This window comes from Musa acuminata, chromosome BXJ3-8 (assembly GCF_036884655.1).
Source record: "Musa acuminata AAA Group cultivar baxijiao chromosome BXJ3-8, Cavendish_Baxijiao_AAA, whole genome shotgun sequence".
In the NCBI taxonomy this organism is placed as follows: domain Eukaryota; kingdom Viridiplantae; phylum Streptophyta; class Magnoliopsida; order Zingiberales; family Musaceae; genus Musa; species Musa acuminata.
Window position 1 is genome coordinate 45,516,242 of NC_088356.1, and position 13,392 is coordinate 45,529,633.

The 13,392-nt window shown below is 42.3% G+C and overlaps 2 protein-coding genes across 2 annotated transcripts; one reads left to right on the forward strand and one right to left on the reverse strand.

Moving 5' to 3' along the window:
- The first annotated feature begins 4,174 nt into the window (after nt 1–4,174).
- Nucleotides 4,175–8,754, forward strand: LOC103996253 (ADP,ATP carrier protein 1, mitochondrial). Its single transcript, XM_009417133.3, has 4 exons — nt 4,175–4,301; nt 6,294–6,791; nt 7,489–7,860; nt 8,208–8,754. Exons 2-4 carry the CDS (start codon nt 6,300–6,302, stop codon nt 8,502–8,504), a joined length of 1,161 nt encoding a protein of 386 aa, XP_009415408.1. The 5' UTR covers nt 4,175–4,301; nt 6,294–6,299; the 3' UTR covers nt 8,505–8,754.
- A 1,890-nt stretch (nt 8,755–10,644) lies between these two features.
- Nucleotides 10,645–13,181, reverse strand: LOC135645915 (tonoplast dicarboxylate transporter-like). The gene is made up of 6 exons (XM_065164813.1): nt 12,674–13,181; nt 12,123–12,600; nt 11,998–12,041; nt 11,835–11,924; nt 11,240–11,750; nt 10,645–11,148 (listed from the first exon to the last, which is right to left on the reverse strand). Exons 1-6 carry the CDS (start codon nt 13,094–13,096, stop codon nt 11,114–11,116), a joined length of 1,581 nt encoding a protein of 526 aa, XP_065020885.1. The 5' UTR covers nt 13,097–13,181; the 3' UTR covers nt 10,645–11,113.
- Between the last annotated feature and the right edge of the window lie 211 nt (nt 13,182–13,392).

Genomic DNA, 13,392 nt, shown 5'->3' on the forward strand with positions numbered 1-13,392 from the left:
TTCCTGAGCTACTACTCCTGACTCTATAGAGCATTGCTTCTTGTGCCACTTTTAAGTTTTTTTCTTTTTCTACAGTTGATGAGAAAAAAAAATTAATCTTAATCTCCCCAATCCTACACGGTGTTGTACGGGTGAATGGATTGATGTAGGAGGAGCTCGAGTAGATGGTAATGTGGATTTGCGGGTGGTCGTCCTTGCTATGAGTTTGTGATGGGTTTGGAGAACTCGCAATGGGACTTTGTTTAATAATTTTAAAATATTTATTTCCAACATCTTTTTTGGTTGTGGGTTTTGATGGCAATATGTAGGAGAGGACTTGTGTTAGGGTGATGCTGAATTGCGATGGTGATTTTATTGGAGATGAGCTAATCAACCCTATAGGTGATGAGATAAGTTAAAAACATATAGGATTGACTTACCTAATCGACTCTGTCAAGATGAGCTAGGAGACATCAGTCTTCACGGCAAAGTGCTCTTATATTATCGCCCATATCTTGCCTGCCCCATCTACTATGCCTCTTGACGCCATGCGTCCTTCCTCTCCACACTTTATCGTCGAGAAGATGATGCACCTGCTGTCGAGTAAGGGACGTTGTGAGAGATGAAGAACTAAAACCGGAATAGGAGAACTACCAATGATGATAGTCAGAATAATAGTAAATGTGAGGAACGACAACTAGGGGAGGACATAGTGGCTATCATCGCCACTGTTCCAGTTGCTACTAAGGTTTATAATGATGACAAGCCACTTCTACTTATGTCGAAGCCCAACCAGAGAGAGGGTGTGCAATTCAATCCTATACCAAAAGCAGCCAATGAGGACAAAGATAACAAAGCTTATGACAATAATGAGGAGATGGAGGACGAGTTCCCCCTTGCGCCTGATTTGCCAGTCGCATTGATAGAGGAGTCCTTTGTCAGTCGACACTGAGGTCCAGGGCTGATGACATCCTTGCAAGTGTGATGTCACAAGCAGCTTTGCCCTCGAAAGAGCGGAGGCACCAAAGCTATATTGTGGCTCTTAAGGTGAAAGTGCCTCCGATAAGATCTCTCACCCCTCTCTACACCTCGATTGATTTGGTGACGATGTTAGACGTGAGCTAAAGCATGACAGGGGAGAAAATTTAGATGTTAAAGCAAGCAATGCAGCTAGTAGTTTTCTCTTTGGGCCTAGGAGATCGGCTCTCCATTGTGGCCTTAGTCATCGCAGGTGCTAAGAGGCTCCTCTCTCTACAACGGATGTCAAGACAAGGCCAACGCACCGCCCGTCAAATCATGGAAATGCTCTTTTTGAAGGAAATTTATAAGACAATCGATCCACGTTTTCAAATCCATCGATCATCAGTTTTTTTAAAAAAATTTAAATTACACGTATCATTATATTAATGATTTATTGTGAGTTAGTATGTGACGTAAGTAGACTCTAATATCTGTTAACTCAAACTTGACAGAAGGAGCTTTTATATTATATTTTTTAAAATATATAGATTATTTTAGATCCGAATAAACTATAAGGACTTAAAATGCATGACTAACTAAAATCACATGGACTAAATAGACCTTAACCTAAATCTTTTAATCGTGTACCTCTCGTTTAAGCTTTTTGTTACACCCTGATGCCTCAAGTGTTTTATTGTAACGAGTTAATTTAATTAATTAAGTATATATATATATATATACATATATATATATATATACATATATATATATATATATACATATATATATATATATACACATACATACATATATATACACATACATACATATATATACACATACATACATATATATATACATATATATATATATACATATATATATATATACATACATACATATATATATATTTACATACATACATACATACATACATACATACATACATACATACATACATATATATATATATATATATATATATATATATATATATATATATATATATATATATATATATATATATATATATATATATATATATATATATTTCGTATGAGACTATTTTGAAGTGCTACGTTTGAATTTGTGGTAGAAGCTGTGTAGACCATTGAATCTATCACAGAAAGTCTGATGAGAATGTTGGGTTTTAATCAAGTTCATCACACCTTCACCTCATCACCCACAGCAGCCGAGTTCCTCAAGATATCAAATTCCTTGCAGAATCGGAGGTGATGAATGGTCTGAGAGCTCTCCATGTCCCTTCTGATGATTCATGCCTCTATAATGGATGGTTGGTCAAATCAAGCGACTATGATTGATCCAACACCCATTGATTGCATCTTACTTACAAAATAATGCCGCAAATGTGTCATGGTAATCCAAACACGCAGCGAATTCCGACAGCATCTTGTTTCGTCATGCTTGTGATAGCAAGAAGCCGCGTTGCTCCACCTCCACCGAGGCATCCATGGGAGCTTGGCCTTCACAATGATTGGAGTTCGGCACACCGTAAACGAAAAATATAGCCTCTTGTGATGATTCCCTTTGTTCCCTCACATGGAGATGATGTGTTGTCTGTGTTTGATGGTGACACAGCCATTATTGTGGAATAAAAGCTTAGTGTGGCTTAGTTATCGTACAGTGCTTGAAAAGCCAAGCTCGGCACAATACCGATTGTACTATATGGCCAATATGAGGTGAGGTCTCTATTTGGGGATCATAATTCATGTAATATAACTTGATGATGATTTGTGATAATTAATTTAGACAGATGAAGTGCATAATTAATTTATGATCGAGTGACCATTGTGGATAGACATAAATTATATAAAACTAATAATAATCAATTTTAGGAAAAGATATCGATGACTACTGACTAGGATTGTTGGCCTTGGTCTAGAGTCAACTTATCTTCCCTATGAAATAGATAAACATTCTTATCTTCCCTATTTCCTTTGTAATTATTACTCAAGCTAATATCTGAGTAGGATGACTCCAACATATTTAGATTTTTCTTGGAATATCTCTATATATTCCAAGAATTGTTGTATTCAAAAACACAACATTCTCACCTCCAGCTTTATGCAGCATTCCACTCCAAAGGCATCTTTGTTGCCAAGAATAAACACCCACTTGAAGAACAAGTTGCATCCAAAGGACTGATGAAATCCTCCTTTTCCCTGCAAAATATCTGTGGTAGTCTTTGCTGCAATCTCCAAAGTGAGCTTTGTCTTCAAAGTCATCAGCAAGCATAAGGCATCCTCGGACTGAAAAGAAGGATTTAACAGTCTTCATCCTTTAATCATTGGACTCTGTTTCCTGTTTCACTCTTTTTTCACCTTTGCCTTTTCTTTGTTAGACTCACTTTTCCTTCTGCTGCTGCTCTTTGAAGCACTTGGCACATCTTTGCTACATTACATTATGACTAGGTTATATCAGATGTGAGGATTTAGATGAAACCTTCAGTCTCTTCATAGAATGATGAAACTGTAGTCCAAGAGGTTGCACTCCCCAAATCATCTGTTGGTGGCACTGTCCACTAATCTTTGCGATGGCCCCATATATTTATTTATACATGCATTTTCAAATAGTGACAAAGATCTTACTGAAGCCTTTTACTGTCATCTTTTTCTTAATCCTATCTTAAAAGATCTTTTTAAAGATAAATGATGAAGGTGAGATTTGAGCAATATCTTACGATGGCATGTCAAAGTTCTTACGAGTTTAGTGTGCTTCAAGGGATTTGCATTATAATACTAAATATATCTTATACATCACATTTCCTTTCTTCTACTGTCATGAAAGGAAGCCACCATCCATGTAATATGGGCTAAGGGGAAAAGACGAGCGAGTGCAGCGATAGCTTTGCTTTCTCCGTGAACATCCATCGCCGAGGGGAAGCCCTCGTCGCGGGCGCCCTCCTCGTCTCCAGCTACCTCGTCGGCGCCGACCGCGGCCTCCTCTACTCCATCTCCCCTTATCCAACTGGTAAGCCCACTGAACCCACTGAGTGAAGGAAGCCCACTTAAAGCCCATCATTAACCATGTCAGGTCTACCTGGAAATAAAGGGATGGTTGGGGGTATATTTGGAAACAAGATTCTAAAAGCGAAGTCAAAATAGATGTTCGTAGACAAATTGTCAGTTGTTGCAAGATTTGACCGTTACTCGCCATCCACGTGCAGATACATACGGTGACGATTCGTTTCGCATATAAAATTTTATGCGTGAGTCAACCTTTTCGTTCCCACCTCTCGAGTTAGACCCGCATAATTCTCTTTTGCCTCCTATAAAGTGGGAGTCGTAGAGAGCTACGGAAGAAGAGCGAGAAAGCGAGATCGATCACGCTTCCCAACGACGGTAAATCCTTGATCTCTCCTCGGTTTCTTGCTTCTCGATTAGTACCGTTCGAATGGTTATGGTAGTTGGTCATCGATCTTCTCGGATTGGTGATCATTGCGGCGTTTCGATGTGGTTTGCTTCTTCCTTTTTCTGCTTTACGGCAGATGAATGGTTCGTGATTTTTAATTCAGCAATCGAGTGGGAAAAGCAGCGAGTTTTTAACTTGTTGTCCTTCTGCGCTTGTTTTTTGGTCCATTGCTGCCGGATCTGACACATTTGTGCATATCCGAAAGACGGGTATTTGATATCTACAGATTTTAGCTTTAGGATCATACTTGCAGGATTTTGGTTTGATGTTTCCTGGTCTTAAAATTGATTGATCTGATGGAAGGAAAGATTTCACGTTTAAGATCTTCGTTTTCCTTTCTGAATGAGTTCTCCCCCTCATGATCTGATTCTTTAATCAGGTTTTGCCTCTCGGGAGCCCTTCTGGGCTGGTGGATTTCTAGGGTTTGATTTTGGTTTTCGGATCTCGCCTTAGTCGTTTCACTCTGTAGGCTGTATGATCAACGTTTATCTAGCCAATCCTAATTGTCGTAGGATTTTCCTTTTAAATATATAAAGATTATTGGATCTGTATCTATACTTTATCCACATCAATGTGCCATGGGATTTTGGAACTCTTGTTGAAAATCTGGACAATCTTTAAAACATCAATGCGCACCCAGACCTCTTAATCCTTCCTGCTTCACCCTCTGAAATCCCTCCCTCCCAAGTGCTTCAGCACTCCCTTTGTAGGGCATCAGAAGCGACGTGCATTGCACAATCAGTAGCAACTATCACCCCTTGGGCTTTCTGTACCACAGCCTAAACCTGCACGTTCAAGATTAGAGGAAAATGAGCCTTGACAATCTAAACAAAGAATAGCCCTGTAATGGGGCATATTTGATGGATTGTAAGACATTATTAGCCTTGGACTCTCAGATTGCACAGTCTGTCTTTTTTGTAAGAGAAAGCTTGGATATGTACCAGATGACACTAGGTGGGAGACTATTATTCCTGTCTTTCCAAATCAACCACAGGGAATTTACAATAATAGCCCTGATTATGCTTGAAGACTCCTTGTCCAGGGGAAAACCCTCTTATGCCGATCTCCCTGTAGCCACCCTTCCCTAAACTGAAAATAAATATGATCGGTGAAATCCGTCTGGGAAGTTGTTGGGATAGCAGCGAAGAACCTTTGAGGATTGCTCGGAAGTTGAGAACCTTCTTTAAAAGAGTTTCCACAAAAGAACCTTTGTGCAGTGCATTTGAGCTCCACATTGCCTTCCATTCCTAAGGAAATGCATATCCCAGGATCCCTCTCTAATAAGATCAGCCATAAGTTGAAAATTCCTCATCTCATTAACATAGAAAAAGTTTGGCCATCTGCTACGAGGATTATTTACAATCCAGGGGTTCTTGGTTGAGGCAACCTCTCTGGCATCATCAATGGTGAAAGATGCGTTCAGCAGGATATCCACTGACAAATTGGAGTTCCCAAGGGAACACAAAGCAGAAATAAAAAACTAAAACCATAACCCTAATTGAGTGACACTGAAGTTGCGGTAGCAATGTGGAAAAAAGATGCCTTGGCTATGTTTTTCAACTAGCCAATTCATTCTTTCAGTTAGTTGACTGGTGGAGTAACAACAGGTTGCTGTTTATTTTGTGATTCACAGGTCTGGTCTACTTTTTGTCTTAATCTAGATCAAATAGGGGAGACATTTAATTATTCACAGATGACAGTTCTTCATTTTTATATTTATTTGATCTCGTGGCAATGTTATTAACTTATTCATGTTAATTCCACCAGCAAACCAGACATTAATAATTCTTAATTGTTCTTCCTATTTAACTGAGTTGGTTGTTCATGTTGTGTTTTTATGATTGGACTTCTGGAATAATAAATTATTTGAATCTTGAAAAATGTTCCTCTGAACTAATAGATTCTTCTCTATATTCTTTTAGGAAGTAATGGCAGATCAGGTTACCCACCCAACAGTGAGCCAGAAGGTTGCAGGCCAGTTCCATCTTAGATCCTACTTTTCACAAGATCTACATGCTCGGAATCGCAGCTTCTATGGCCCCTCTTTGTATGAGAGGCGCATTACAACAGGAAACTTTATTAATCAGGATTTTCAGAAACCATACATGCACTGTGGAATACCCACTGTAACATCTGTCTCACCTGTTTTTGCCAATGCTCCTGCCGAAAAAGGTTTTGCAAGCTTTGCTATAGACTTCCTTATGGGTGGAGTTTCTGCTGCGGTTTCCAAGACTGCTGCTGCTCCAATTGAACGTGTGAAACTACTGATCCAGAACCAAGATGAGATGATCAAGACTGGTCGTCTCTCTGAACCTTACAAAGGAATTACTGATTGCTTTGCCCGAACAATCAGAGATGAGGGTGTTGGATCTCTATGGAGAGGGAATACAGCTAATGTCATTCGTTATTTTCCCACTCAGGTAAGTTCTGTGTGTTGGTGCTGTCATATCATGTTCTTTTAATTCAGCAGGGGAGAGTTCCTCAGAAAGCATGATGTATAGACTACTAGTGTCATTAAGCATGATCTAAATGGTTTACATTCTCTAGGTTTAAGTCAAGTTCAATTCTGTGCCTTCTTATTTTTGCAAGTTTACAGGTTATTAACTGTTGGAGCTTTGGGCACACATCATTTCTTTAGATTTGTCATGTAGCCTGTAGATTTAATATGTAATTTAACCTTGAGCTCCATGGTGAAGCTCTTCTGGCAGTGCATTTCATGTGTCCTTTCTGTGTTTTACTGAATTGTTGGTGTTTGAATGTAGATTGAGATTTACATTTGATAAAGCAATATGCTAGCAGTGGTTTGGCACAACCAACCAAGTGAGGTTGAAGCATTTGCATTAACGTGATTGATTTTTTAGGTGTTCCCTTTCTTTCTTAGTGTCACTGTTTGAGATTGTTAAATCTTTTTATATGTTAGTTTAATTCCTTTTTTTGCTATTCAACTTCATTAGAAAACAAAAGTCTGGAGATTCTGCAAAATACTTTGAGCTAGGAGAAAAGCAGATTTGTGTCGTCGTTGATTTTGTTACTCTTTGAAATAACATGCAGATTGTGTACTAATCTTTGCTTTTTGTCATGTTAATAATTGTACTTACAAAGACTATTACTTGCCAGGCTTTGAACTTTGCATTTAAGGACTACTTCAAGAGGATGTTTAACTTCAAGAAAGACAAAGATGGGTACTGGAAATGGTTTGCAGGCAACCTTGCTTCAGGTGGTGCAGCCGGTGCTTCTTCTCTGCTTTTTGTGTATTCTTTGGACTATGCTCGTACTCGTTTGGCAAATGATGCAAAGGCAGCAAAGACGGGTGGTGAAAGGCAATTCAATGGCCTTGTTGATGTGTACCGTAAGACATTGCAGTCAGATGGTGTTGCTGGACTTTACAGAGGATTTAACATTTCATGTGTTGGGATCATAGTATATCGTGGTCTTTACTTTGGAATGTATGATTCTCTAAAGCCAGTGCTTCTCACAGGAAAGCTACAGGTCTGTATCTCTAGCTTTCTGCATATTCTACCAGCTCCCATGTTTCATTTCGTGCTCGATATAAATATTGGTTTTGAGCACTTTGGTTCTTAAATTTCATAAATGAAAGTAATCGACATGGATATAAGGTTTTGGATATAATTGCTACTTGTCTCTGTATCAGTTGGAGAACTTTTGTTTGAATTTTGAAAGTTGTAATTACATGGCTCCAAAAACATGAAACTAAGTGATTCCAGTTTAATGACAGTTTTAAATCTTCCATCAGTTTTGGTTTTCTGTTTGTCCTCCTACTGCATTTAAAATTGTATCTTTGCTGACAACTGATTCGCCTTTATTTGCAAATGCAGGATAGTTTCTTTGCAAGCTTTGCCTTGGGTTGGTTGATCACAAATGGTGCTGGACTTGCATCTTATCCCATTGATACTGTTAGGAGAAGAATGATGATGACATCTGGAGAAGCTGTCAAGTACAAGAGCTCTTTAGATGCTTTCTCCCAGATCCTGAAGAATGAGGGAGCCAAATCATTATTCAAGGGTGCAGGTGCTAATATTCTCCGTGCAGTTGCTGGTGCAGGTGTGCTTGCTGGTTATGACAAACTTCAGCTCGTTCTTTTTGGAAAGAAGTATGGTTCAGGTGGTGCTTAAGGATACACATAATATTTTATGAAATTGAAAACCAATTTTCTCTAAACCAGATGCAAATCTGGATGGCATTTTTTTTTTAATTTCAATAAGTTCTGTTGAGGGAGATTCTCATTACAATTTTTTGGTGGAGGTTTGTTCTCCCAAACCTTGATAATTTTCAATTTAGATGATAGTGGTCCTGTCAAACAATATATGTTTGATGGCATTAATGAAGTTGTCAAGACTTGGATTAAATAGTCATCTTCTGTTACATTGTTGTGATTTGCCATGGCATTGTGGTTTCTTTATATATATTTTGATAGGTACGATTGTAATATGAATAACTTGTGTGACCGAACAATCAGAAGGTGATCACCAGAATGGATGCATGGAATTCATTCTCAGGGAAGAACTCAATCTGACACATGACGTTTGGCTACTGTGATTATTGTGAATATGCTACTGGTTTGGATACCTTGTCGCATGGTTAGTAGAGTTGGGTAATTACATATTTCTACAAATGGATGTTCGCAGAGTGATTTTTCTGTATTCCTGTTACATAAAGTGATCTTGATGCTGATTATTTTGTGTAGATTTATTATGCACTCTTTTTTTAAAGCTCTCTGGAGGAGTTGACTTGAGCTTGGCTTGACTATAAAAGCCCAAAGATGGTAAATTGTTTGCACAATATTGTTAGTTGGTCAACTGGTGATGTTTCTCAAGCTTCTCATGACCTGGAAATATAATGCTGTTGAGATGATCAAATATAAAGTTTCTCCCCCTCTTGCTTTCTGCTTTGGGATTATGAACAAAACGGTAGCCATCATCACCTGTACCGAAGAAGAAATGGATTGGGATTAGCCATTCCTGTTACACACTCGATTGCTTCATCATGACAGGGGCTTACACCGACTGTTCCATCACCCACATGTCCATGGAAGAGAGATCTCCAGATAGCAACCTCATCTGAATCATTTTATCATCCACAGGAGTACCAGCAGCTGCACAGGGATTCAGACGAGCTGTATCAGTTCCTACGCCATTTCCGTGAAGGATTCTGATGAATGCTTGGTCACTTACTGAAAACACTGTCAAGATCATCTTTTCGGCGAAATCCAATGAAGCAAGTTTAGCGGCCGAATTCCCGAAATTTCTCGGAGAGCATTGAAAATTCCCACAATGGAAAGATGATTCTGCACTCGTCATTTTAAGAAGTTCTTACCCAACCTTAGCCGCGCCTCCACCCCGCAGGCAACTCCCCTTCGCCTCACACGTGGCCGCCCTGCTCGTCAGCGCCCCGCCCGCCCATCGACTCTCATCATCATCGCTGGCCGCGAGGGTGAGTCGCCCCCCCCTCCTTCCTTGCCTGCGTTTGGCGACGAAGAGGGGGCACGAGGAGGCTGAGGGCAGAGTGTCGGATTCCATGGAAAGATAAAAGAGGGCAAAGCAGAGCCCATAGGGCGAAGAAGATCACCAATGCCAAGGAAAACCAAAGAGAAACCATGTGCTGAAGCTGATGGGGTCTCCACGGGGAATGAGCTCGCCCACATCCCCACCATTATGAGATTGACATCTGTGCCTGTCAGCGTGCTGATCCATCTTATGACCGCGTAGTAAATCACTCCCAGTATCACCAGCTTGCGGAACTGGTTCACGGCGGGGTTTACCGCAGCGTCTCCTTCCGGGAGCCACTGCAGGACGCCGGTGCCCACCGGCATCATCATCACCGCCGCCGCCGTGTTATGCATCCACATGCTAACGAACGTGGTCGTGGCGCAGACGCCCAGGAGCACAAGTGGGGGGTTCAGTGGATCCCCGCAAAACAATAATGTCACCTGTGCTCATTCATTTCGTATGCAAGGAGCTTAGACGAACGAAGAAGAACATGACGAACTCGGAACTCACATTCGAGGCCAGCCGACGGTGGATGATGTAATGTTCAACAGCCAACGCCAGTATGAAGCTGCCAAGCATCAGGGAGATGACGTCGTTCATGTACGACCTCGAGACATATGGACGTGCACAGGATGAAGAGGAGGTTGGTGATAAGCTGCGGCTTGAGTGAGTGTGTGCAGCTCAAGGGTGGCCTTGTGATGGGTCGTAATGGAGTTCTGGAGTCGTAGGAGCTGGCTTGGGAGAAGAAGCTTGATGAGAATTTGCGTTCGAGGCAAGTTGGATATATATATATACTGGATTCTTCAGTGGAGCTCATAGATTATGAGGATACAGGAACAACCTAATGGAAGGAAAGGAAAACTTTGGGTCTGGATGTGTGAAGCTTCTCTCATCTCTCTTCTTCCTCCAGGAAGCTGCTGGATTCAAAACAATGGAAGCTCAAGTCTGGAGTCTGTTGACTGGTCTCTGCACGCTGAGCTGCTGAGTGGCAGATAAGCATGCGAGTCATCTGTGCTAATGGGCCACACTGCCTTTTGTCTAGACGTGGACGCTTGTATGAGTTATTTTACTTAGGAAAGGGACTACATCATGTCAGTAGAACTGCACAAGAGCAGACATACATAAGATGAGCGTGAAGGAGAGCCATTCATCTCCATTTCTTTGCATGAATTCCTCGCAATTGTGATGCACTTGTTCTTGTGAACATCTAAATAAGATATTTACAGTACAAATGTTCATGCTTGCTTATTTGTCTTGAAAACAAATGAACCTGCATCCATGAAGATTGAATTATCAGCAGCAGTTCTCATCTGACAGTAACACAAAAGTAAGCGAATCACTGATCCAGGAAGAGTCGTCACCTAACGTAGGCATAAGCAGAGACAGAGCTGCAATGCCTGCAACCTTTAATGGCGCCCCAGCGCTGATCATGTCCTTGATTCTGATGTGCCCGGTCGTGAATCCTACGACGTTCGATGGAGTGCTGGTCGGAAGCAAGAAGGCGAACTGTGCGCCAATGGCTCCCGGCACCATGAGCAGCAGAGGGTGCACCTTCATGGGCTCTGCCAGCTCGATGAGGAGCGGCAATACAAGCGTGGTGGTGGCGTTGTTGGACGTGAACTCGGTGATCGTCGCGCTGATTACGCAAGCGAGGGGTGCGATTGCCAAGTACGGAGCTGCTCGCAGGAAGTCGAGGTTCGATGATATCACCTCGGTGAGGCCGCTGGTCCGGACGCCGTCGGCGATCGCGAAGCCGGTCCCGACGAGGAGGATGATGTTCCATGGCAACTTCTTGCACTTGTTCCAGTCCATCAGCATCTCTCCCTGGTTCTTCTTGTTGGGAATTATGAACAACAAGGTGGCCATCAGCACCTGCAGTGTGGGACAGAAAAGGTGGTGAGTTCTCATCTTCCCTACTTCATCTTCCATTTCTTGCTTCGGGCGTTCTTACCTGACAGTTCCATCACCAGCACGCCCATGGAACAGAGCACCCCACCCAGGAACATCATTTGTCAGTCTCCTGGTCATCCACAACACTACAAGCAACTGCGCACGGCAGAAGAGTAAGATGTATTGCACTGCTTGATCTGTTCTTGTTTCTTGTGACAAAGAATCATACACTGAATATAAATAAGACCATCTTCTCGGCGAATGCCATCGGGCCTGCAAAACAGCCACAGTGATCCTAAATCATACAAGGAATACAAACTGATCGAGACTAGATTATGGTAATCAAAGGCTCACCTAACAATTCAAGTTCCCTTCTCAGGTGATTTCGATCGAGGTAAGCAGAAAGTGCCTTCCCTGAGTTCTTGGACCAGTACAGGAGGCAGAGGATACCCCACAAGGTGAAGAAGATAAGCAGAGCAAGAGGGAACCCGAAGAAGAACCAGGAGCTGAAGCTGATCTGCTCTTCCTGAGGGAAGTAGCTCTCCCACATCCCAACCAAGATGAGGTTGACCCCTGTGCCCGTCAAGGTGCTCATCCCCCCAATCGTGGCCGAGTAGATCACTCCGAGGACGACTGCCTTGCAGAACCTCTTCACGTCGGGTTGCGCTGAATCTCCGTCCGGCAACCTCTGCAGGATCCCGGTGGCTACTGGCATCATCATGACTGCCGCCGCGGTGTTGTGCATCCACATGCTCACAAACGCAGTGGTGCCGCAGATGCCAAGAAGCAGCAGTGGTGGGTTCAGAGGATCTCCACAGAACAGCGAAGTTATCTGCACTCCGCGCGAGCAAGTCGAATGAGCTAAATCCAACTCGAATGAGCTACGACAGCTCTCATGAACTTACGTTAAGAGCAAGTCGGCGATGGATGTTGTAGTGCTCGACCGCCAAAGCGAGCATGAAGCTACCGAGCACGAGCGCGATGATGTCGTCCATGTACGATTTGGCGACATCATTGGAGGAAGCAAGTCCGAAGAGAGGGAAGAGGAAGAGCGGCGACATGGACGTGACGGCCATGGGCACAGCCTCGTTGATCCACCACAAGAACACCCACGAGAGCACCGCGAGCATGTTGCGGCTCGAAGTCCGGCCACCGAGATCGAGGAAGAAGAATACGACCATGCACGAGAGAGGCCCAGAGACTATGAACAAGTTCTTCAAGGTGAGAAGTGACCTGAAAGGGTGGATTAAGCTCTGTGGAGGTTGATGGAGAGGGAGAAGTGGAGTCTTGCGCTCATCTGAGCTCGAAGTTAGTATGTGATCCGCCATTGGAAAAGCTCAGACGGTAAAGGATATCACATAAGATTGAGCTGCAAACATACTTGGAAGGAACTCAAAACAGATGGAAGGCAAGTAGATTGACCATATACAGCTTATGTTGTCATCGAATGCTGACCAGATGAGTCACCAACTATTGTGATGATCGACACACACATTCCACATCATCATACTATGACCCACAAGTTTGCCTCGAAGGCTCATAAGCTTTATCAACAACTGTTCTAAAGTGTTTTGGGTAATTCAAATGGAGATGATCTGAAGTTAAGCAAACAGGAAAGTTGCAT